Below are 24,818 nucleotides of genomic sequence, written 5' to 3'. Positions count from 1 at the left end.
GACCCCACAACCCAGGCTCATGCCCAAAAGGGGCCTCGGCAAACAAACCCTCACGTGCGAGGGGCGTATAAAAAGCTAGGGGAACTCCCGATGGCCCTCTCGCTCCATGCAGAGGCTAGGGGCTCTTCCTACAACCTTGCTGAGACCAGAATAGGCTCGGCAAACAAACCCTCTATCCAAATGAAAAGGATATGTGAGGGTCGAATGAAAAAGTCAGGGGACCCCCGACCGCCCTCTTGCTCTAGGCGGAGGCTCGAGGGCTCCTCTTGCACCCAAGACCAAGACAAATGGTCCAAGCCCACGCTAGAGGTTTCATTACAAAACACGATAAAGAGCGCCGAGCCCGTTACGGTCTAGGGGTTCGAAGGCTAGGCCTCCAAGAGGTTTCAACAGCCGCCTCAGGGCAACAGAGTCAGGGACGACTTCAGGGCGAGCCTACGAATGGCTGAGGCCTAAGCAAACAGTCGCTCGGGGCGTCCTAAGTCGTGTTTGAGACCGGCAGGGAAGTCTCCGAATGGGATCCCACCGTAGGGAGGCACCGAGCCACCGAGGCCCAGCGAACGGCCTTGGCGCCCACTAGAGAAACCCTCTGGTACTCTTGGAGTGCATCTCTGGACCACTAGCCGTCCCCTAGCGAACGGGGTACGGGCCTCCACTCGGACTCACCTGATAACAGCTCATCGGAAGTGTCCACACTCATGCCCATTGAGGGTAGCCTGGCACATTCCACCCCTCCTTCCGAGCGAAAAGGAAGCATGAGGGACGTAACCAAAGTCAGGGGGACCCCTGACGGACCTCTCGCTCTGTGCAGAGGCTAGAGGGCTTTTCCTGTAGCCTCGTCGAGACCCTCGCAACCTAAACTTGCGCTTATGGGCTCGGCAAATGCGATAAAAACTACTCGCTTAAACACAAAAATGAAAAAGCCCCTGGAGGAGCAACTCCACTCCTCTAGGGCCTCGGGGGCTACACCCGGCGGGTGCGCTCGCGCGCACCCACCGGAACCTCAAGAAACAAAACCCAACTCCTACGGGGGTGGGTATAAACCAAGCCTCGGCAAACCCTTAGGGAGAGTGCACACACTCCCCCGAAGGCTCGGGGGCTACTGTTGGGTACCTTAGAACGAGGTACCCCGAGCGAACAATCAAAGGGGTCACTTAAGTCCCATAAAAAACAAAGCTAGAAGGTAAGCCGTGGGCCCCTTGCCCGCCACGTCCAAGCCCACCAGGCCCTCCGCCTCACCTTGAGCCTCGCACAGGAGGTCTTGGCGTCCTGACGCAATCTCCGTGTCACGCGAGGCTCTCCACGGAAGGCCTCGGCAGGGAACACGATCTTTGCTTCACGCGAGGCTCTCCACGGAAGGCCTCGGCAGGGGGTGCCTTCTCCGTATCGCGTGAGGCTTCTCACGAAAGGCCTCAGCAAGGAGTCTGATCTCCGTCCCACGTGAGGCTCCGCTCTCCGTCTCGCGCGAGGCCTCATTCCCCGTATCACATGAGACCAGCTTATCCATAGTCCGTCACCCCCGCCTCGGCCGGTCTTCCCGACAGCATGTCATGTCTCATTAATACTTCAACCACTCTCGCAATCTCAGCCGAACGATGGCTCAACGCCACAGAATGGCCAACGGGACCTGAGGTCGCATCAACGCCATACCAGCTGGGACAGGGCACGGCGGGGATTACCGGCCACTGTGTTCTGACGCTGTGCCCACGATCAGCGCCCACACTGCATTGTGCCCCACGATCCCTGCCTCGAAAACAACGCGACATGGACAACTTGGCCTGGGTTATCATCGCCTCCAAGCCGGCGCACCAGGTCAGCCGCCCACTCGGGGCCTCGGCACTGTGCACTAAGGTCTCGGCTATCTCGGGGTTTGTGCCCACTGAGACCCCCCACTGCGGTGCAGCCTCGGCATCGACCAAGCCTCGGCCTCGCGCACAGTCCGTCCACACCGGCTTGCACGTCCACCGCCACACCCACTCCGAGGCAATCCTAGGGCTCTCACGACGCACAGGATCGGATGAGACTGGCACGCCACCCCAGTGCTCCAAGGATGGACCACTCCGATGACCACGCTGCCACAGGAATAGGCCACAGGGCTCGGACATGCCGCCCCTATTGGCACGACATCGCATAGTTAACATATGTATTGTCCTTGTCTTTGCTTCAACTATAAAAGGAGAGGACTTGGGCCACTTAGAGACAGAGGAACACATTGTAACACACGCACACATCCCAGCCGCCTAAGAGCAATGTCTTAGACAACCCACACGACACCTTGCCGAGACCTGGGACTAGCTCCCTCTCTCCCCTAGCTTGTAACCCCCTACTACGAGCACTTCGGTGCAAGGAATACAAGATCGATCTCTCAGACTGGACGTAGGGCATCGATTGCCTGAACCAATATAAACCTTGTGTCTCTTTGTATCACCATCCAGGATTAGGGGCACATAGTTCAAATTCACTAGTTGGTTGAGGACCCCCTGGTCTGAAACACCGACAGGTATGCAAGGCTATCTGGCTTGTGGGTTTATTGCATCTGCATGAGCATTACTAAACGTGCGTTCTTATATTCAATTTTATTAGCAGCCATCATTAGTTCATTAACTAACCATTCTATGTAAGCACATGTGCTACTTTCAAGCAGGTGGTAAGCAATCGGAATTATTTTACCATCTTTCATCTTTCAGTTCTTACTACGGTGCTAGACTGTAGACAAGTCATATTGGATTACCCGGTGATTCGCGAATCAATATGCCCAGCTAAGTACCCCGAAACACACGCCCCGCTTGTACTCCAGGCATAAGTAGGACCAACCCACCACTCTCCTATCAAGGGATCTAGGTCCCCATCCAAACTTGGACTCCAAGCCCCCACATCTGAGTCCCAGACTCAGTGTGGTGCTTAGACCTCCACCATCCCCGCCTCCAATCAGTCGGTCCAGAAAGAGCCAGAACCCATGATAAGAGAGCAACGAGCCTTTCCTGCTCTCATAAACAAGTATGTGTTTAGGATAATAAGTCTGTGACTTGACTAGAATCTAATGCAACAGACAGTTCTTAACCGACACAGGCAGAACAAGCACAATCCGAGCCTCGCTCGAATGCCAAACCAAGTCCAGATCCAAGTACCATTCCGTTTGGTCTCCAATTATCATTCATATATTTTCTATGTGATAGTAATATAATAACAACAATAATATCTTTCCTATCTCTTGCAAGTGACAGGCAATCATTCGACTTCTACTGGAGTCCTATAGCATAACAATATACACGATCCTGTCATACTAGTAAAACTCATAGGATAAGGATATATATATATATATATATATATATATATATATATATATATATATATATGCAAGTGGGTTTCATTCAACTCCTTAAACTTAATGCACAAGCATAAAATAAAGTACAGAATAATAGGGGTTATGCACCGGGGCTTGCCTAGGTAAGATATAACCAAAAGTTAACATTCCATCGTGGCAACATGATCACCAAAGCACCATCTTTTCTGCTACTCCGGTCATCTCCACGGTCCATCGTTGTTCCTATTATGATATACGTGGATGCAACACATAGATGTAAATAATCAACGACAGCTGAAACTCTTAGAAATTCGATTACGCCTCACAAGCTAACGAGATAGCTCTAACATGCTAGTCTACGTATCCACATCGTCAAGTAAGGCTCGTTCCCAGAAAATGTTTTCGTTCTACAAATCCCCAATTATTTTTGACATTTGATTGGTTAAATATATATATTCGTACTATGGCTTATTTAGTTACCTTAATAAACTAATTCCTATGGAGTTACAAAAATTACAGTGAACACCTAATATTGTTAGGAATATACTGTAAAAGTTTCAGAGCTAACACTATCACCAATTTATCACAACAATTCCTACAACTTTATATTCTGACAATATTAAGTATCTCAAATTAATTATATAGCTTCTAAGCATATTATAAAACTATGTGAACAAAATATACTAACAAATAGATCATGATTTTAGGATCCTAACAAAATTGGTTAGACATTTTTATGATTTTTCTACACTTTAGGCGGATTTAGAAGTTTTCCAATAGAAACATAAAAGAAAACAATTTTCCTGTGGAAAACAAAAGAAGGCCCACGGCCTAGGTGGCCTTGCGCAATGGCCTAGTAGAGACCGGCGGCCCACCGGGCGCGCCCACGACAGCGGCCCATGGCCGGCTGTGGCCCACGTGGGGGTGAGGGCCCAAGCGGCCGGGGCACCGGCCCAAGTGGCCCAATAGACCCCCGCTCCCCACGCACTTTTGTGAAACCACCCCTGAACTTTCTCAAAACTAACCCGCAGTATAAGAACACTATTCATGTGAGTCACGGTTTTGCATTGGGAACTCTGGAAAAGTTTCTATTCTCACCCTGAGGTCCTTCTGTTCACCTTGAAGCAGAGCAGAGGGCAGGGGAGTGTCGGGGCGTGGCCGATTCGCCACGGCAGGCCACTGGCGATGGCGAGGGTGGTGCGCGGGGGCAGCGGCGGCCCTGGTCGGAGGCGTGGGCGGTGGCAACTTGGCCCGACGCGGCCGGTGGGGGCCTAGCCACACGCAATCACGGCAAGGCGGCTCCCGCCCCAGCGGGCTAAGGCGGGGATAGTGGCATGGCTCGGCAAGGACTGGCCGGAGGGGCGGCGCGAGCAGGGGAAGGCGGTGGCGGTGGTAGCTCGGTCGAGCGCAGTCAGTGGTGGCTCGGCCACGCGTGGGCATGGCAAGGCGGCTCTGGCCCCAGCGGGCTTAGCAAGCGCGTGTGCGGCAGAGTGTGACCGGAGGCGGAGTTGGTGGCGGTGAAGGGATGGAATAGGGAGAACGAGCAGCGGCAAGGAGCTTGGTGGTGGCCAGCTATGCTCTGCTCCGTCATGGTGGGCGTGCTCATGATGAGCAGCAGAGCGAGAGGGAGAACATGAGGGGGAGGCAGAGAGGGAAGTAGGTAGCAGCGGCTTGGTCCTCTCCTCATTAACGTGCGCATCGGACAGGGGCGAGGTAGGTGAGATGAGCGGCTGAGAGCGAGTGCTGCAGTGACCGAATGGCAACGGACAAGGGCACATCCCTGTACGCGCGCGGACGACATTACAGTCGACAGCAGCTCACGCCTGCAGAGAGCGGCTACGGCCACACTAGGCCCGGTGGCAGCGGCGACCGAGGGGACTGCCGAAGCCATCGACCAGCAGCAGGCGCCGTAGCTAGGGCTAGTCAAGGCACGGCCACACCACGGCCAGATCGAGGGTAGCTCTAGCCAGCCTGTGGCCACGCACGCGCGCCAACGAGGTGACCACACACTCTCGCCCGAACGGTCCGATAGGGAGCTACACACGAGTTTTAAAGCGAACAAAAAACTATCAACGATCATGTTAGAGGCTCAATCAACTCCCCTATCCCTAAGCTCGTAGCACCAACATTCCAAAGAAACGATCAACATGTGAAGAGGACAACCAGAAGGGGAGCTAGAAGCATGCCAATCTGGGTTCGTCGCGCTAAACGCTGGTTTATGAACGAGCACCAGATTGTTATTCGTAGCGCGTTCTTAGCGAAGTTTGAACAATTTTTGCGAGAGTATCACAACACCTAACGCGATTATAACCTACACTATGCTCAAGTGCTCACCTTGGGGCAACCAAAAGTGCTCCAACATATAAAAATTGCTTTATCATTTTTGTTGGAATTTAAATGTCGATAAGGCATCGTCGATTATCGTTACAGACTTAGAAACGATGGAAGTCCCACTTGAACTAAACAACCATTAACACCTTTGATTGAATTTCAAAAGGTCGGAACTTCGTCAATTTGAACTAGGCAACATGTCATGACCTAGTCTATACTTCATACTAACCTGTGGGAACAAAATATTAAAGCACTATTTAAGTATTTTGCACATTATAATTCTTTAAAAATGGCACTTTCTAATTATAAGCTATGTCACATTTTCATTTACAGAAATCATTTTTCATGCCGAACATCTAAAACAACTTATCCTATTTTTCTTATTAGAATTTCATAAGCATGTTTACACATTAATTGAACTAACTCACAATATCCCGTTCGCTTCTCTTCTCATAAAAATGAGACCTGCAATTTAATTATCCTTTCTTATGAGCTTAAAATTTTTAACACCCGAAAACTTATTTTGTTAATTTCTTTTAGGCCTTAATCTAAGTACTAAGTAAGATCGTAACACCAGGGTATTACATGCCGCTCCTTCCCCATAACCCCCTCCTCTCTCTCCGCACGGACGTAACCCGGGAGCCAGGATGAGGACGAGCACGAGCACGCCCAAGACTCTTTGAACATACCTCTAAAACACAAAACACTTACAACATAAAACACTTAAATGCAACATACGTCTAAACTAGATAAAACATTTGGAATATACACTTGCAACATGTGTGTGAAACATATGCAACATCCAGATAAAACACTTGCAACTTGCAACATGAAAACACTTATTGCAATATAAGACTGAAACAACTAAAACATTTTGAACATACTCTTGCAACATATGTGTGAAACATATGCAACATCCAAATAAGTACACCTGCAACATAAGTCTGAAAAAGCAGATGAAACATTTGGAACGGACGCTTGCAACATATGTGTACAACCATTACAACATATGCAATATCACGATCTATTTTTGCAGCATCCATACGAAACATTTGCAACATACCTCTGAAACAATTGAAACATACTCTTGCAATATGCGCTTTCAACGCAACATTTCCTTGCTGCTCGACATAATGAAGGTTCGTCTTTGTGTGGTGTTCACCGGAGGCAACGGTCCTGTGACACTTGTAGGCAGCGGGGCCGGTGGCAGTGGCTGCACGTCGTGGAAGGGAGGCATCGGTCGCACGAGCGGCTAGGAGGCCACGGCCGCGCGACTTGGAGAGGGCAGTCGCGCCTGGCAGGGCCGGCAGCCGAGGGCCATGACTCGGAGGCGGCTGTGCGCCGTGCCTAGCAAGGCCAACGGCCGAGCAGTGCGCCTCGGAGGGCCAGCGGCCATGCGCTCAGAGGCGGCACGCGAGTAGATAAGAGTGATAGGAAGAGAAACAAAGAAGTGTAGGTTGTTGGGCTGTGTCGTGGCACATCAACTAAGCGTACGAGCTAACGGACGCCCGATACAGAGCGCTGCCGTTTTCCATCTACATCATGTCCTCCGGAAACAAAAAGAACTGTATGGAAACAAAAAAGAACTGTAAAAAAACGTTTGTGCATGACCGGAGGCCGGAGGGAGTGCTAGGGGGCTCCCGGCTACATGGGCCTATCTGATCGGACTGCTCCTGGTTGCTTCCAGTTTTGTGGGCCGACGGAGGTGTGCCTGCGATTCCTTTGGAGTGTGGCGTTCGGCCGTTTTTATGGGCCGGCGTTGTTGGCCCATGCAACGGGATTAATGATGCTGCTGCGGGCCGGTGGCTTGTTTGGTCGGGTTCCCTGGGCTATTTTTGTCTGGCTGCTGAGTTGCCTCCACCAGGCCACCAAATTTGAGCTCCTGCCTCCAGAAGCGTTGGCCTGAGCTAATCATAGGGATTAGCAGGTTAAGATCCTGTAAGTGCAACCAAATAATCGTGAAAGACAGTTTCAAAAAAAAATCGTGAAAGGCGAGTCATGCAATAATAATTTCATGCCAAAACTTAGTTACTAGTTTTCTACTCTTCCTCTTTAGTTTTTAATTAAATGTATGGAGACTTTTACATTGAATATATATGAAATAGTTTTGTTTTTTCTGTTCAATCTTATAAACCGAAAAATAAGGTAATCTATTAAGGCATACGTAGTGGTGGATCGACTCACCGAGGCCACGTATGTCCGTGGCAAGATGCAATTGAGTCAATTCCTTCGATCTCCGGTGGTGGGTCTGGGTTGACTCTTCGTGTGGGCCAATCAAATAAAAAAATGTTTTGTTCTCTTGAGCGACACTTGCACGAGCGACCTGATGCTTTCCGTCCCCCTTCCTCTTCATCTTCTTTCCTCATGAATACTATTTTAATGGGAATGAATAGGCTCATGTTTTATGGTCGGTTCCGGACATACTCTATGCATCGGTTTGCTACAGTGGTGCATGCATCGTGCCAATCAAAATAACCACATGAGTCGCTTTAAAAACACCACTGGAGTGGTCATCTGAAACCGACCCATCATCCTTGCTGGATCTTCGTGAGTCGACTCAAACGACTGGAGAAAGCCGGACTCAAGTAGGAGAGAGAAAGAATCAACTCAACATGCAAAGTCGACTCGTCGCTGTTAAAATATCCATTTACAGAACGAGTGGTCCACTTCGCATGAGAGAAAACAACTTTGGTTGTGGGTCCTACAATTGCATGCATGACGGATTAGAGGCTGCATTAACTGACGGTTCGTTTTTTCTATATTTTATGTGGGCCCAGTAGTACAATTTTGCAAGAAGTCGACTCGGTCTCTGCGATGAGGTGGCACTCGACCTACCACTGCCGGTGCCCTTAGACCTACCTTTGTGAGTCGGAGTGTGTACTAATCATACATATTGTATTAAAAGATGTGTATTGATATCTTGCATATTTCTCATGCAAGATTATATATTATTGTTTTATCAAGGGCTCAGACTTGTAATATCATTGAAAGCATAGTACAAAAGGATTTTCAGCCTGTTCGCTTGTTGATTTCAGCCAGGACTTATCAGTCAGCCAACAGTATTTTTCTCTCATAACAAACCAGCACCAGCCGGGTTTATCAGCCCAGAAACCAACCAGCGAACAGGCTGTGTAGCATTCAAGAAGCTACACATATCTGAAGGTACATCAAACAGAAGTACATCAAGCGTGAGAAATAAATGATGCTTACAAGCTTAGCAAGTCCTCGAAAGTCAAAACAGTCGAAATAACAGCTTAAGATCACATATATATCTTCTCAGCAGCACCGTTACAAATAGTCAAATACAATGCAAATTTGACAACAACAAAACCCAGACCCAGGAAAGAATCAAGAAAGAATGAGTCGCTGGAGCCTGAGACGATCTTTGAGCAACCAAACCCTTCCATTTACGCATAGGCATAGGAGTCTTTCCATAAATAGGGTGCTGCAGGTAAAGGCCACCAGGATTCACCACCATGGCCAACCACCTGTGTGGCGCCAGGGAGAGCATGGCAGCTTCCAGGTATAGTAGGATTCCAACAATTCCGGCATCACCACAGCATTGCCCTCGTTTCTCATTCAACGTCCATACAACCTCTCCACCGATCCATCCAAAGTTTTCAACATCGCTTCGTGCCAGCTTGATGATGGCTGCACGAACGATGGGGACCGCCTCGGTGATGACCAGTCTGGTGGTGGTGCTGGTGGCGCTGGCTTTCTCCAGGGCTGCAGCGCAGGGCAGTGGCTGCTCGAGCGTGATGATGACCCTCTCCCCGTGCATGGATTTCATCTCAAGCAAGGCACCGGAACCAGGGATCTCCTGCTGCTCAGTGCTCGCCGGAGTCGTCCAGACCGACCCCCTCTGCCTCTGCATGGTCCTGGATGGCACTGCGACATCCTTTGGCATCTCCATCAACCAGACGAGGGCGATGGAGCTCCCTGGAGTCTGCAAGGTCAAAGCACCACCAATCAGCCAGTGCGCAGGCATGTCGTGTCATCATGAAATGCAAATCATTATCAATTTCTATTTGCCCCTTTAAATTCTTACCTGATTTCAGGCATCCCAGGAGCACCTGCACCAACACCTTCCAACGAGGCAGCAACAGCAGAGGGGGAAGAAGTTGAGGCAGCAGCAGATTCCCCGTCAGGTGAAGTCATTGGTAAACCTATATGTTCTCATTTAGATGCTTCTGACCAAACAGGAGTTGGGCTATTCCAATACAAAACAGAAGACCAAATTTTACATCTGTACTGGTTGAAGGAAAAATATGGTTTGTTGCGCTGCAAAATAGATGACTTCTGCTGCTTTAGGACTTCAGATGGCCATGCAAAGAATCCTTTTAGCATGTACCACATGTCCCTACATGATAAAACTTAGCAGCACTTCAAAGGTTACCTGCAGTAGTTTGAATGCTTACAAATTACGACATTTCAGTGCAGCTAGATGCATGTAGTGGTTCTTTTATTTCAATTTGCTCAGAATACTGATTGCATGGAGGCCTGGTTATAAAACAATATATGAACAAACCTGACAACAGCATTTTATTTGATGCAGGAAATGGAACCTCAAGCTCCACAAACTCAAAGAATGCAGCAAGTTTAATGGCCACAATGCTTATTCCCACCTGTGTGTTGCTCTATGTCTTCTAAGTGTTGATACAACTTCACTGGCAATGTCACCATGCAGGAATTAGGTCTTTCCTGAGTCCTGACCATGTACTTAACCATGATTCTCGGCACATTTTTGTACGGTATGGGTTTCTTATGTGTCAAAATTTCATCAAATTCAAAAATCAATTCTCAACAATTTCAGCGGAATTGGTGATCGGCAGCACAAGGTGATTTTCAAGAATAAGAACATCACCCATCAAATTCCAGTGAAATCAGCGTATATGTTCACAAAAGTTTTCCCGCTACTTTGAGCTAATCATTTCAATTGTGGAATCATGGTGTCAAGCAGCAGTTTGCAAACCAAGCTAATTCTCACCAATTTCAGAGAATCTTGCATATATTTTAAAATTTGTAGTCCTTTGCTTTCAAATATATTATGTTGCAACTTGTTGACATTTTCATGTCTATGTATAATGAGACTTGGCTTGAAACCATAAATTGTATCAAACATGGAGTAACATGTAAAAGATGGCCCCACAGTGTGCCATAACTTTTTTCTAATAGCATGCATTCTACAAGAGGCAGCAGTCACTTAATGCTACGTGGAACTAATTATCATTAAATAAATAATAAAAGTAAAAACAGTGTCCATGGTAAACAATAAACAATCTTCAGAATAAGAAAATGAACTGTAGCATGGTAAATGTGGCATTGCCAGTTGATTATGCGGATTATAGAGACTATCTCAGCATTTTATTGCCCTGAACAAAAATGCATGCTAAATTGATGAGCTGATTTTCAGTGGATAAAATAAAAATACAGAGGATTATCAGTACATGCTTCAAGAAGAAACCAACCGAGTTCTATACAAGGAACGGAACAGAGTATGTTTTAACCCCTAACAAAAACATAAACACACACAAAAAAGGACAAATATAAAGAACTGCGGTTGTGTAAATTTCAGAAGCCCCTTACTAAAACTGCTCAGAGTTTAAGATCAACAAAACAGAACTTATCATGGGCTATTATAATAAACCCCAATCTATACACAAATGCAGTTTTCTTTTCGAACTTCGAAGTATAAAAGGCATTTTCTCAGTTAGCTCCAGATCACATAAAGTTCCCACCAACTAAAAACAGGAGGATAAGGTTACCGGTGGTTGATTTGGAGGGGTTCAGGATTAGGTTGTCTAATGGTTAGTCGATAAGGCTATACTTTATTGCCTTTGGTTCCTAAGAAATCACTGTTAGTTGAATGGCATTCTCTTGCTGTTGTGCTAAGGTAGGCCTGCCAGAAAAGTATTGGATGTGTTCAGAGTCACCACAAAAAAAAGTAACCAACCTCCTTCGTGCCTGAGATGACTAGTACCACTCTAAATCAGAAAAGTACAGGCAAAACTGTGAGTACATATAGTGGAATGGGCTTACTTCAATTTCATCTGACTGGAATCAACAGTCAACAGCAAAAATAATGCTCCTAAGTACCAGTACCTAAAAGAACAGCATATAATAAGAAAGCCTACTGAATCAGCACATCACCGATTTCCCAAGGCAGCATACCTATGCATTTAGTGACAAATGTACGCATTCGTATAATCATTTTGAGCTTAGGATAAGGTACGTGAGCAAAAAGGTTACAACGCCAGATTTGATCATGCCCTGACACAGGAAAAGAACAGAGGAGCGGAAGAGCTGGCCAAACTTTTCTCCATTTTCACCTGCAGCCTATAAGTCCTTACATGTTATCTTGTTCTCTCTATCTATGCACCAAAAGTTTTCATATGTGTTGGCAACCAGCGTTCAAATGCTTTAAAAACATTGTTGGGAAGAGATTGGCAGTGAATTTAGAGATGCAGATTGTTGGAACATTTGAAAATTAAAATGCAGTGCAATGTAAAATCAGTAATGCATACTTAGCTTTTGCTTGAAAACTTGCAAGAGAGCAATAAAGATTATAAACGGTTTCACTTCATTGGATATTAGCATCTGTTCAAGCAACATTCTGATGAAATATTCATGGAACATTCATTCGAAGGATTTAAAGAGCAAAAGAGGATCAAACAGTGATTCACAAAGAAAACCTATAGAAAGCAACCTCACAGAAGCCCATATTAGTTTTATGGAGTAAACTCGTTTGCGAAAAAGTTTTCTGAAGCTAATTAAAAAAAACTCTGAAATATCGCTTGAAGCATTTACACTGCTGCATTAAAGAATATTCAATCTTAGTTATTGATAGAAATTACAGATCACGATTGAGGACAGTATAAGATAAGAGAACTATCATTATTGTACCTGTAACAGATTCCATCATCGCAATCCAGTTAATTCTATTATCTACTTGCTTATCAGGCTAATCATGAAACTAAACAAAAGTTCAATTTATCTCATCCAAATCTCTTATAAATAAATCAAGATCATCCAATCTTTACTAGACCAACTTAATATATTTTTGTCAGGCTACATAATTCACTCTATATCTGATAACACCACAAAATTCTAGACCTGCCTGTTGCACACTTATCAGGGTATTGAATTCATGCCATCAAGTTCAGGCCCTCTCCAACAACAAAAGGTCTCATCATATAAATGGGGACCTTATAAACCAACCTAAGTTAAGATATCAAATCATTCGAAAAAAAGATACTAGTTACCAGATCATTCATGAATTTTGTCAACATCATGGCGCTCAACATGATGAGGACTGGCATTATCCTGAAGAACATAAACCCAAGCATGAGGCTTAGTCCTTGTGCTTTTCCAACTAGCTATATATTCTATAGTAATGAACCATGCCATTTCTAGAGAATCTTTACTGAATTGCAATCAGAAAGTCTCACTACAATAACAGAAACTAAGGGAAATTGCATAGGGAAAAAGGATTGATGATGCATCATCACAATCCCAGCAATACAGCAAGCTAACTTAGCTCAGTTGCTGAGAAACTTGGAAGCTTCACGGTGTTGGAGATGTGCTGTAATGTTTTCTCTCATTACTTTGCCATTAGGATCCACCTGCCCGCAGTTTTCTCGAGTATAGCCAGTATCATGATGTTCCGGAAGTTGAACGCTCGGAAGCAATTCATCATGGCAGTCTATGAGTATATTGTGAAGCAGACAGCAAACAAGAATTATACTTGGCAGCTTGTTCTTGTCAGGCCTCCACATGACTTTGTGTAGGATCCTCCAGGATCCCTTCAGCCGTGCCAATGCATTTGTTCCAAGCAGCCTTGCAGCTTTTTGGCGGGCATTAAAGTTTTGCAATGGGGCAGACAGATTTTTTCCTTCATATGGAGTCATAAGCCATGAGAGTAGAGGATAACATGAGTCACCAGCAATGTATTCCCTGATCTCTGCACCCTCTGCTGAAACTTTCACAGAGCCATTCAAACGTTCCCCAGATTCACAGAGCTTGAAAAACCCAGAGTAATTCATCAGGCGTGAGAATGTCATGCTGCCAGGCCAACCAGTAACAATATCAATAAACCTCATCTGATCATCAACAACCCCTTGCAGGAACATACTGTAGTTCTTTGCATGATCACACCAATCTTCAGATGACTCAACAGCAGGAAGCGTCATGGTTACGTGGGTGGCATCAACACCACCACAACAATTCGGTAGGCCATAAGCATCCTCCAGAGCAGCTTTGATCTGCTCCAGTCTCTCTTGGTTTGGCCATGCCAGATGATGCCTAGCCCTATCTTCCATCGACTCGATAAACCTCCATGTCACTTGCGAAACAGTAGACTGACCCACACCAAAAGCAATCCCTACTGACACCTGGGAATCACCGGATGCAAGCCTCCTCATGGCAATTGCCACTTGCTTCTCCACACTGAGCAGCCTCCCCTCGATGTTGATCAGCCCAGATGGTGGCCTTGAGATCAAATCTTCCCTAACAATGGAGCAGATGTAGTCAAAAGTCTTCCTTGAAGTTCTGAAGAAATGCCTGAATGCTTCCCCCTCATCTGAAGGCACAACATGTTCTGCCCAAAAGAGAAAATCGAAATTTAACCACACACAGCTAGACCAAGATCATTTCACATCATAACAGAATCATTAGTACATTGCGTGATTGCAATATGCAAACTCACAATTCCGCACAAAATCAGCCTAAAAGATCCGGCCTTTCGTCAAGACTAAAGACCAAGGCTGCCTACCACCCAAATCTTGGCACATTCACATACGGGCCTCTACCCTCTAGTCCCCCGAAAATTAACAACGCTAAAGCGCGAACCCACACCCATCTGGGCAAGCGGCGTGCCCCCGAATCAGCAAGAGGCGCGGCGGCCGCCGTAATGCCCGGCTGGAGCGGCCGCCTGTGCAGATTTGGTCGAATGCAGCAACCCGGGACGAAAATTCAAGAAAACGCCTCTGCTGCGGGGCAGAGGAAAAGAAGAATCAGAACAGATTGGGGAGGTGTATACATACTTAGCTCGGTTTGCTTGTTGAGGAAGGTGTACCACCACTCGGTGTCGAGAGCGCGGAGCACCGGCGGCAGCGGCGGCGGCGCGCCCCGCGCCCTGGCGATCTTGAGCTTGCCATCCTTGGATTTCTTCTTCCCCTTCTTGGCCTTCTTCGTGGGCGGCATCTCCCCGACCCCCTGAACCTCTCCTCTCCTTTCTCCTCCCGCTCCTCTCCTGCTGCAGTCTGCGTTTGTCTCCCCCATCCGCCTCCTTTTATCACGCCTCTCCCCTCCAGGCTCCAGGCTCCAGGCTCCAGATTACCTGGCATGGTGAATAAGGACTTTTTTTTTCTAACGACATCTTACCACCATGAGTCCACGGCGGAATGCAAGTGGGACCATGAATTACGTAGGTCCACTTGTCATTGACCTTGTAGACAAATGAGTAGTCGTGCTCGTGCAGCCCTTATTTTCCCGTTTAGTTTATTATTACTTCCACCATTCTAAATTATAAAACATTTTGATTTTTTAGATATATTATTTTTTCTATGTGTTTAGATATAGACTATGTGTACATACATAGCAAACGAAATGTATCTAGAAAAACGAAATCGTCTTCTAATTTAGAACATAGAGAATATTATTATTATTAGTATGTAATAATTATTGCAGTAATACTATTTTATATTCGTCGCACCAACTTTGGTCATGGGACACGCCTTTGATCGTGATATAGCTGTCACTGGGTATATGGGGCATGCCTTTGACCATGATACAGCTGTAATGGAAAATGGTTTATGTCCGACAAAAATCCAGCTGCTATGGCATCATCACAATTATAGCGGGATGAATCAATGAACGTGATCTAGTTGTCATGGCATTAATGAGGACCGTAAATATCGATGACCATGATTCAGCTGTCATGGTGTCAATGAGGACTGTAAACATCGACGATCATGATCCGGCTGTCATGGTGCCACAAACATCCATATTGCCACTAGTAGTAGGATTCATCGATGACCGTGGTCCAGCTTTCATGCCGTCATCGATGACTATAACGTTAGTAGTCTATGGGATGTATCGATGACTGTGATCCAACTGTCATGGCGTCACCGATGACCATGATGCTACTAGTACATAGGGGTGCATCAACGATTGTGATTTAGATGTCATGGCGTCAATAATCTATGGAATACATGATGACCGCAATCTAAGTGTCATGGCATCACTGATGAAGTAAAGCCACTAGTATATGGATCCATAGATAACCATAGTCCAGTTGTAACATGAACATGGTTCCTAGTCTATATGATACATCGATGACCATAATCCAACTGTCATAGCATCGTTGATGGCAGTAACACTACTAGTTTATGGGGTGCTTCTATGAGCGTGATCCAACTATCATGGCGCCACCAACGATTGTAATACTAATGGTTTATGGGATGAATGGATGGTCATGATTCTATCGCCATAGTACCAGCTATGATACTACTAATCTATTGATACATGATGACCATGAGTCCATGATCCAGTTCTCATGGTATCATAGCCATAGTGACATCTGGGTATGCATACGATTCAAAATTGATTTATGGTATGCCAGAGGTGAAATTACATTATCTCAATAATGTAGTCACTAGAAGAAATGTCCTAATGGCTAGAGGGGGGTGAATAGCCTATTAAAATTTTCTACAACAACACTTAACAAACCGGTTAGACAATTATAAGGCGAAGCGAGTGTTGCGCTAGCCTACTAAAAATACAAGCCACCTACCATAATTCTAGTTTATGTAGTTTCTATCCACACAATAACTATGTCACTACACTAAGTTAGTGTGCTCTCAAAGGCTAACTAAAGAGCCACACTAACCAAACTAACAAGCTCTCACAACTAGCTACACTAAAGAGCTTGACAACTAGTTTACGGTAATGTAGAGAGAGTGAATAAGATGGTTATATCGCTGTGTCGAGGAATGAGCCAATCAATCACAAGAATGGATACCAATGAAGACCAATCACCTCGGAATCAAATGATGACACAATGATTTTTTACCGAGGTTCACTTGCTTGCTGGCAAGCTAGTCCTCGTTGTGGTGATTCACTCACTTGGAGGTTCACGCACTAATTGGCATCACACGCCAAACCCTCAATAGGGTGCCACACAACCAACACAAGATGAGGATCACACAAGCCACGAGCAATCCACTATAGTACCTTTTGGCTCTCCGCCGGAGAAAGGTCAAGAACCCCTCACAATCACCACGATCAGAGCCGAAGACAATCACCAACCTCTGCTCGACGATCCTCGCTGCTCTAAGCCATCTAGGTGGCAGCAACCACCAAGAGTAACAAGCAAATCCTACAGCGAAACATGAACACCAAGTGCCTCTAGATGCAAACACTCAAGCAATGCACTTGGATTCTCTCCCAATCTCACAAAGATAATGAATCAATGATGGAGATGAGTGGAAGAGCTTTGGCTAAGCTCACAAGGTTGCTATGTCAATGTAAATAGCCAAGAGAGTGAGCTAGAGCCGGTCATGGGGCTTAAATAGAAGCCCCCACGAAATAGAGCCGTTGTACCTCTTCACTGGGCACAACTCGGGGTGACCGAACGCTCTGGTCAGATCGACCAGCAAGCGTCCGGTCAACGGATGGCTACCACGTCATCCCTCTCTTCAAATACTGAGCGCCCGATCCCTATGGTCAAGTGATGACCGGATGCAGCACAGTGCCCAGCGTCCGGTCACTTCCAGTAAGGTTCCAGCTATGACCGGACGTGTTAGTTTGATCATGACTAGACGTAGGACCCCAGCGTTCGATCATTTTCAGTAAGCCTCCACTCACGACCGGACGCGTCCGGTCATGCCCGACTGGACTCACCCAGCGTCCGGTCACTCACTGTCACCTCTATGCGTTGCCACGTCAGCAGGACCGGATGCACCCCGCTAGCGTCCGGTCATGAAGTGACCCAGCGTTCGGTCGAAGACTGACGCCAGCATCTTCACTGCTTCCACTGACCGGATGCACCAGTTCAATTGAGGCCAGCATCCAGTGCACTCTGTGAAACCCTGTCTTTTCTGTATAGGGCGCCGGTGGCACCGTCGAACTATCTGCACTCTACGGGCGGACACTCCGCTGGTGAAGTTTTGAACCCTTGCTCAAATGTGCCAACCACCAAGTGTATCACCTTGTGCACTTATGTTAGCATATTTTCACAAACATTTTCAAGGGTGTTAGCACTCCACTAGATCCTAAATGCATATGCAATGAGTTAGAGCATCTAGTGGTACTTTGATAACTGCATTTTAATACGAGTTTCACCCCTCTTAATAGTACAGCTATCAATCCTAAATGTGATCACACTCGATAAGTGTCTTGATCACCGAAACAAAAATGGCTCCTACCATTTATACCTTTGCCTTGAGCCTTTTGTTTCTCTTTCTTCTTTTTCAAGTCCAAGCACTTGATCATCACCATGGAAACACCATCATCATGTCATGATCCCACTCGCCCTTCGCCGCTTCGTACTCCTTCCTACGATCTACACCATTGATTTTAAGGTGGTTTTAGGTTGGTTTATCCAACGATAGTCAAGGGAGTTGACGCAGATTGATGATGTGGCGATTCCTTGCCCCCTACTCTACCTCGACCTATATATAGCAGCCCCTACCCCTCTCCCTAGAGCCATCTTGAAAACCCTAATTCATATCTCTCATTCAAATCAAGACACATCAGGAGGATTAGATCTAGAGCTCTCCAATGTAGTAGATTAGTAGCTCAGGAGTAAGGGTCAAGTTGGGCTCATACTCAAGTTTCGGATCTAGTCTTATAGGCTTGGCAAAGCCTTGTATCTTCACTTCTACATCTTGTAAGACTTATTATCAATTTATCATATTCTTATCTATATGGCTATATTTACTTTGAATATATATCTTGCTTAGTTAAAGGTTATCAATACTTTTGTGTGCAGGTTCATAGAGCGCTTAGCTTGCTAGTTTACCGGTTAGGCTAAGTAGCCGAGTCTTGTGTAAGCATGGTGCTTATACGATGCTCTGCCTGTGAGTGCACCCTGTTCTCTGGTTGGGTGGTAGCAGTGGGAGGTGACAACCCCGTCTATCCTTTGTAGTCCACTCCGAATTCAGCAGGTTCTTAAATTGTAGGACTATAGTCGCATCAGTAGAGTTATCTATTGTGGGTGCTCTACCGTCTAAGCGACGTCCCGAAGTACACAAGAGTAGAGTTAGTCTTAGCTATAGTCAGGTATATATATATATACTTTGATCCTGTAATAAGAATATCATAGGAATCTACCTCACCTGTTGTTCTCCCAAGTTGACTAGGTTACATTATCTTTATAGATCTATCCCCTGAGTGACATTATGCTTAATTCCTATCTATATATTTACCATCTACTTAAGCTATGTTGGTATATTAATAGATATTCCTCTATTACTCAATAAGTCTTACTTCATTGTTTCCCTGTAATAAAATATAAATAATGATACCTAGAATACTCTCGATAAAATGCTATAATAGTATTCTGTGCGCTTGCGGAATCCTTCATATTCTTTTTGCGTTAATAAATACCAAAACCGGACGCGTAGTTGAGATGAACGGACTCTAGGCCTACAGCGTTAGGTGCGGTACAGAGAGCACCAGAATGCCTCTCGGTGTGACCTGACACATCCGATGTTGCCAGACCAGACGCGGTGTGGAGTCCGGTCCATTCCTATGAATCTCCCTGAGACGATCGGACGTAGGTTCATCTTCGCACCAGACGCCGTCTGAATACTGTTCACGCATCAGTTCATTTGAGCACTAAACGACCAGACGCATGAAGCAGTGAGTCCGGTCCTACGTTTGGTCCCTGTTCTGCAGCTATTTCTTCTTCCTCCTTCGTGACACTTTCTCCCAATCGAGTTCCAATCCAAATGACCACCAATTAGAACTGATATGAGAGACCTCGCTCAAACCCTCAAGATTTTCAAAATATTTTGCCTTCGGCTATAATCATTTTAAGAAAATAAACGACAAAACGGGGCGAGGAGCACCATGTGGCCACACAATAGGAATTTCAACCATTAGGAGCTTCAAATGCTCTCCCTATTTGTGGACGAACACAACGGATGCTCAAAAGATAACCGAAAAGAAACAACAAATCAACACACATGCATATGCAGTGCAATACAAGAAAGTAAATCTAGTTGCTTGTTAAGTTTGATCCAAGGTTAAGCTTTTTCACATGCTTTTCGGTGGTTATCTTAACCATGTTAGACAAGCCCTAAGTGCATTACTAAAAATTAAACATGTTTTATATTACAATGCTATGCAAGGGACAACACAAGCTCATTTTTTAGTGAAGTTACTTAGGTCAAGCACATTGAGCTCACTCCTCAACCGACAAAAGGTAGCCTCATCTAGCGATCTTGTGAAGATATCCGCCAATTGATCCTCGGTCCTTACACCTTCTAGTGATATATTATTTTTAGCAACATGATCTCTAAGAAAGTGATAACGGATATCTATGTGTTTGGTGCGAGAGTGTTGAACCGGGTTATTAGCAAGTTTTACCGTGCTCTCATTGTCACACAAAAGAGGTACCTTTTTCTAGAACTACACCATATTCTAGAAGAGTTTGCTTTGTGTAAATGATTTGTACACAACAAGCACCTGTGGCAATGTACTTCATCTCGACGGTGGACAAGGCAACACTATTTTGCTTCTTAGAGGTCCAAGACACTAGTGATCTATCAAGCAAATGGCACCATCTGAATGTGCTTTTTCTATCAATTTTGCAACCAACATAATCCGAATTGAAATAGCTAACTAGTTGGAATCTAGCTCCTTTAGGATACCAAAGACTAATGCTTGGTGTGTACTTAAGATACCTAAGGATTCTCTTAATGGCAACTAAGTGAGCATCCTTAGAACTAGCTTGAAATCTAACACACAGACACACACTAAATATGATGTCGGGCCTAGATGCGGTCAAATATAATAAGCTACCAATTATAGAACGGTAGAGAGTTTGATCAACCGATTTACCTCCCTCATCTAGATCGAGATGTCCATTAGATGACATTGGTGTCTTGATTGGCTTACATTCATCCATTTTGAATCTCTTGAGAAGATCATTGGTATACTTTTCTTGAGAGATAAAAATCCATTCTCTCATTTGCTTGACTTGAAAACCAAGAAAGAATGTAAGCTCTCTAATCATAGACATCTCGAACTCCTTCGACATCAATTCACTAAACTCTTTACAATAGTCTTTATTTGTTGAGCCAAATATGATATCATCAACATATACTTGACAAATGAAGATCTCTCCATCAAGCTTCTTGGTGAATAGTGTGGTGTCGACCTTCTCAATGAGAAAATCCCGAAGACGCTCATACCAAGCTCTTGAGGCTTTGCTTTAGCCCATATAGCGCCTTGGACAACCTATAAACATAATTACAATATAAATGGTCTTCAAACCTGAGAGGTTGATCAACATAGACTAGTTCATTTATGAAGCCATTTAAAAATACACTTTTAACATCCATTTGATATAATTTCATTTCATGATGAGATGCATATGCAAGAAGGATACGAATGGCTTCAAGTCTTGCAACCGGTGCAAAGGTCTCCCCAAAATCCAACCCTTCAACTTAAGAGAACCCCTTTGCAACTAGCCTTGCCTTCTTCCTCACAATGATGCCTTGATCATCTTGATTGTTGCAGAATACACACTTTGTTCCAATGACTCTTGCATCTTGTGGTCGCTCTTCAAGTGTTCAAACTTCATTGCGGGTGAAGTTGTTCAATTCTTCATGCATGGCATTTATTCTATCTAGATCTTTAAGAGCTTCTTCTACATTCTTAGGCTCAATGCAAGAAACAAATGAGTGATGTTCAATAAATGAAGTAAGTTTTTGAGAGTGAGTCATTACACCCTTTGAAGGACTCCCTATGATGAGATCTTATGGATATGCTTGGAGTAGAGATGAATTTCTTCTATCAACCACTTGAGGAGGAGGTTGTGGAGCATCAACATCTTAACTTGTGCCACCATTTGGTCATGGGATACATGAGTATCTTCATTTTCTACTCTCATCTTTATCATTATCTTGTGGCACATTTGACGAAGAGGGTGGATCAATCACTTGTACATTATCTTCATCATCTTTGGGCTTGATGTCTCTAACCGGAATGTTCTTCATGGCCTCCCTCAATAGTTCATCACCTACATCATCAAGATTTTCATGTGCTCCTTGGAAGCTGTTAGATTCATCAAATTCCACATCATATGTTTCTTCAACCAAGCCGATAGCATAATTAAATACTCGATATGCTTTGGACTTTGATGAGTAACTAATAAGAAAACCAACATCACAACATCTTTGAAACTTTCTTAGGTGTTGCCACTTCTTGTAGATGTAGCATTTGCAACCAAACACCCGAAAGAATAAGACGTCTGGCTTCTTCCTATTGAGCAACTCATAAAGGGTCTTGCCAAGAAACTTTTAAAGAAATAGACGGTTGGATGCATAGCATGCGGTATTGATGGCTTTCGCCCATAGATCTTGAGGTGTATTATATTCATCAAGCATTGTTCTTGCAAGGGTGATTAGTGTCATGTTCTTTCTCTCTACTACACTATTTTGTTGAGGAGTGTAGGTTGTAGAGACCTCATGCTTGATCCCAACTTCATCACAATATGCTTCAATGTTTGTGTTGTCAAACTCTTTCCCATTGTCACTTCTTATCTTCTTGAGCTTCACTTCAAATTCATTTTGTCCTCTCTTAGCAAATTTCTTGAAACATGCGGCCACTTCGGTCTTATCATGAAGGAAAAACACCCAAGTGTATCTAGAGTAGTCATCAACTATCACAAGACAATAGAGGTTGCCTCCCAAACTCTTATAAGTTGTTGGTCCAAATAGATCCACGTGGAGAAACTCTAGCACTCTTGTTGTTGACATGTAAGCTTTGGTTGGATGAGTGTTTGCAACATGTTTGCTGGCTTGGCATGCACTACAGAGCCTGTTCTTCTCAAATTTCACATCCTTCAAACCTCGCACCAACTCATTCTTCATTAACTTCTTGAATAAGCTCATCCCAACATGTGTAAGTCTTCTATGCCAAAGCCACCCAAGTGATGTTTTGGTGAATAAGCATGTCTTCAAGTTTGCATCTTTGGAAGTGAAATCCACTAGATATAGGTTGTTGTATCTAAAGCCCTTGAATATAACTTGATCATTATCTTTCTTTGACACAACCACTTCCTTCTCGATGAACAAACATTGCAAGCCAAGATCACACAATTAATCAACGGATAGCAAGTTGAAGCTCAATGAAGCAACATATAGCACATTTGATGTTGAGTGATCATTTGATATTGCAACTTTGCCCAATCCTTGTACTTTGCCCTTTGAATTATCGCCGAATGTAATCCTTTCTTGGCCATCTATTTCTTCATCTAGTGAGGTAAATATACGAGGATCACCGGTCATATATTGAGTGCAACCACTATCAATAAACTAATGACTTTCACCGATCTTGTAGTTCACCTACACACACAAGAGATCAAGCTTATTATTTAGGGACCCAAACTTGATGAGGGCCCTTGACTTTCTCAACAAGTGACTTAGCAACCCAAATTTGCTTAGGCCTATTCTTGTTGGGTGGACCTAAGAACATGACTTTCATCTTTCCACTAGAATCCTTTCTAAGCATGTAGTGAGCATTGAAAGCAAAGGGTCTAGCTTGCTTAGGCTAGGGTTGTGGTGGTGGAGTTTCACACTTATGAGCAAAGTGACATTCTTGTCCATACTCAAAGCATTTCATTGGCTTAGGCTTTGACTTGTATTGTTGTTGATGTTGAGCTTGAGCTTTCTTCTCTTGATTTGCTAAGAACCCAATACCACTTCTATACATCTTCATCACAGTGTTCATAAGTAGCTCACTTTAAAGATATTGGCCTTTTGTGAACTTGCTCAAACCGATCTTAAGATGTTCTTTCTTTAACTTGAGTTTCTTATTTTCTTTAAGTTTATCATGATTCTTCTCCATCTTGAGTCTCTTGTTCTCTTCTCTAAGCATCTCATTCTCAAGAGCCATATCATGATCATTGTCAAGATTCTCTATCACAATTGTGTTGGTGGTTGATAGCTTTTCAAGATCTTTCTTAAGCTTTTCATTCTCATTCTTGAGCTTTACATAATCATTATAGTTGTTGGACTCAACCACTTTCTTGCCTTTGCTACTAGAACCTTGCTCAACGCTCTCAATAATCAAGTCATCACATGATGTGGCTATATCAATCTTAACAACATTATTAGTAGCATCATGCAGCTCATTGGACAATAACTCATGAGAAAGAACAAGATTGTCATGATTAATCTTGAGATTGGTGTACTCTTCTTTTAGCAAGTTGTAACTAGTGGTGAGCTCATTGTGTATCTCCTCAAGTTTATCATGTTTTTCTCTAAGCTCCCTTTTAGAGGTTTTGAGCTCCTTGAGTTTGGATGACATAATTTTATTTTCTTCTCTAAGCTCATCACTAGCTTTTTTGGCTATGTCATACTTTGCTAAGAGTGAGTCATTCTCAAGTTCTAGCTTCTCATATTTAGCTCTTGTCTTTCTAATTATTTTAGTGTATTGGTTTAGCAATTTGACAAGATTATCATAAGAAGTTGATTCAAATTCTTCATCACTATCACTAGCATTGTCATCACCACTACTATCATCATCATTTTATACCTTTCGTTCACCCTTGGCCATGAGGCATAGGTGTGTAGAGGATGACGGCGACGGTGTCGGTGGAGATAGTGAAGAGCCAATCACAAGAGTGGCCACCTTCTCCTTCTCATTTTCACTTTCATCATTGGATGAGCCACTTGATGATTCAATGTCCGTGAGCCAATCACCAACAATATAGGCCTTGCCATTCTTCTTCTTCTTGTGAAATTCCTTCTTCTTGCCATCCTTCTTCTTGTATGGTTTGTTCTTCTTCTTCTCATTATCATCAACACTTGAGTCATCTTTCTTGCCCTTATACTTCTTTTTGTACTTGTCTTTCTTGGGTTTGGGGCATTGATGAGCTAGATGACCCAGATCTCCACAATTATAGCAATCCATTTCGGAGATAGGCTTCCTTATACTACCAGTGAAGAAT

The 24,818-nt window shown here is 44.4% G+C and overlaps 2 protein-coding genes across 3 annotated transcripts; one reads left to right on the top strand and one right to left on the bottom strand.

Moving 5' to 3' along the window:
* The first annotated feature begins 8,878 nt into the window (after positions 1-8,878).
* On the top strand, positions 8,879-11,089 carry LOC136544776 (non-specific lipid transfer protein GPI-anchored 5-like). Of its 2 annotated transcripts, none has more exons than XM_066536833.1 (3): positions 8,879-9,619; positions 9,694-9,783; positions 10,191-11,089. In XM_066536833.1, the coding sequence occupies exons 1-3, from the start codon at positions 9,112-9,114 to the stop codon at positions 10,283-10,285; spliced, it is 693 nt and encodes a 230-aa protein (XP_066392930.1). In that variant the 5' UTR covers positions 8,879-9,111; the 3' UTR covers positions 10,286-11,089. The 2 variants fall into 2 exon arrangements, with proteins under 2 accessions (XP_066392930.1, XP_066392931.1); XM_066536834.1 differs by having other exon boundaries at positions 8,880-9,619; positions 9,703-9,783.
* Positions 11,090-12,887: 1,798 nt separating this feature from the next.
* LOC136544775 (protein ANTAGONIST OF LIKE HETEROCHROMATIN PROTEIN 1-like) lies at positions 12,888-14,950 on the bottom strand. The gene is made up of 2 exons (XM_066536832.1): positions 14,677-14,950; positions 12,888-14,231 (listed from the first exon to the last, which is right to left on the bottom strand). The coding sequence occupies exons 1-2, from the start codon at positions 14,912-14,914 to the stop codon at positions 13,174-13,176; spliced, it is 1,296 nt and encodes a 431-aa protein (XP_066392929.1). The 5' UTR covers positions 14,915-14,950; the 3' UTR covers positions 12,888-13,173.
* Between the last annotated feature and the right edge of the window lie 9,868 nt (positions 14,951-24,818).

The sequence above is a fragment of the Miscanthus floridulus genome, chromosome 3 (assembly GCF_019320115.1).
Source record: "Miscanthus floridulus cultivar M001 chromosome 3, ASM1932011v1, whole genome shotgun sequence".
Taxonomy (NCBI): domain Eukaryota; kingdom Viridiplantae; phylum Streptophyta; class Magnoliopsida; order Poales; family Poaceae; genus Miscanthus; species Miscanthus floridulus.
The sequence above is the reverse complement of the archived record's forward strand: the minus strand, read 5'-3'. Positions and strand labels throughout refer to the sequence as shown.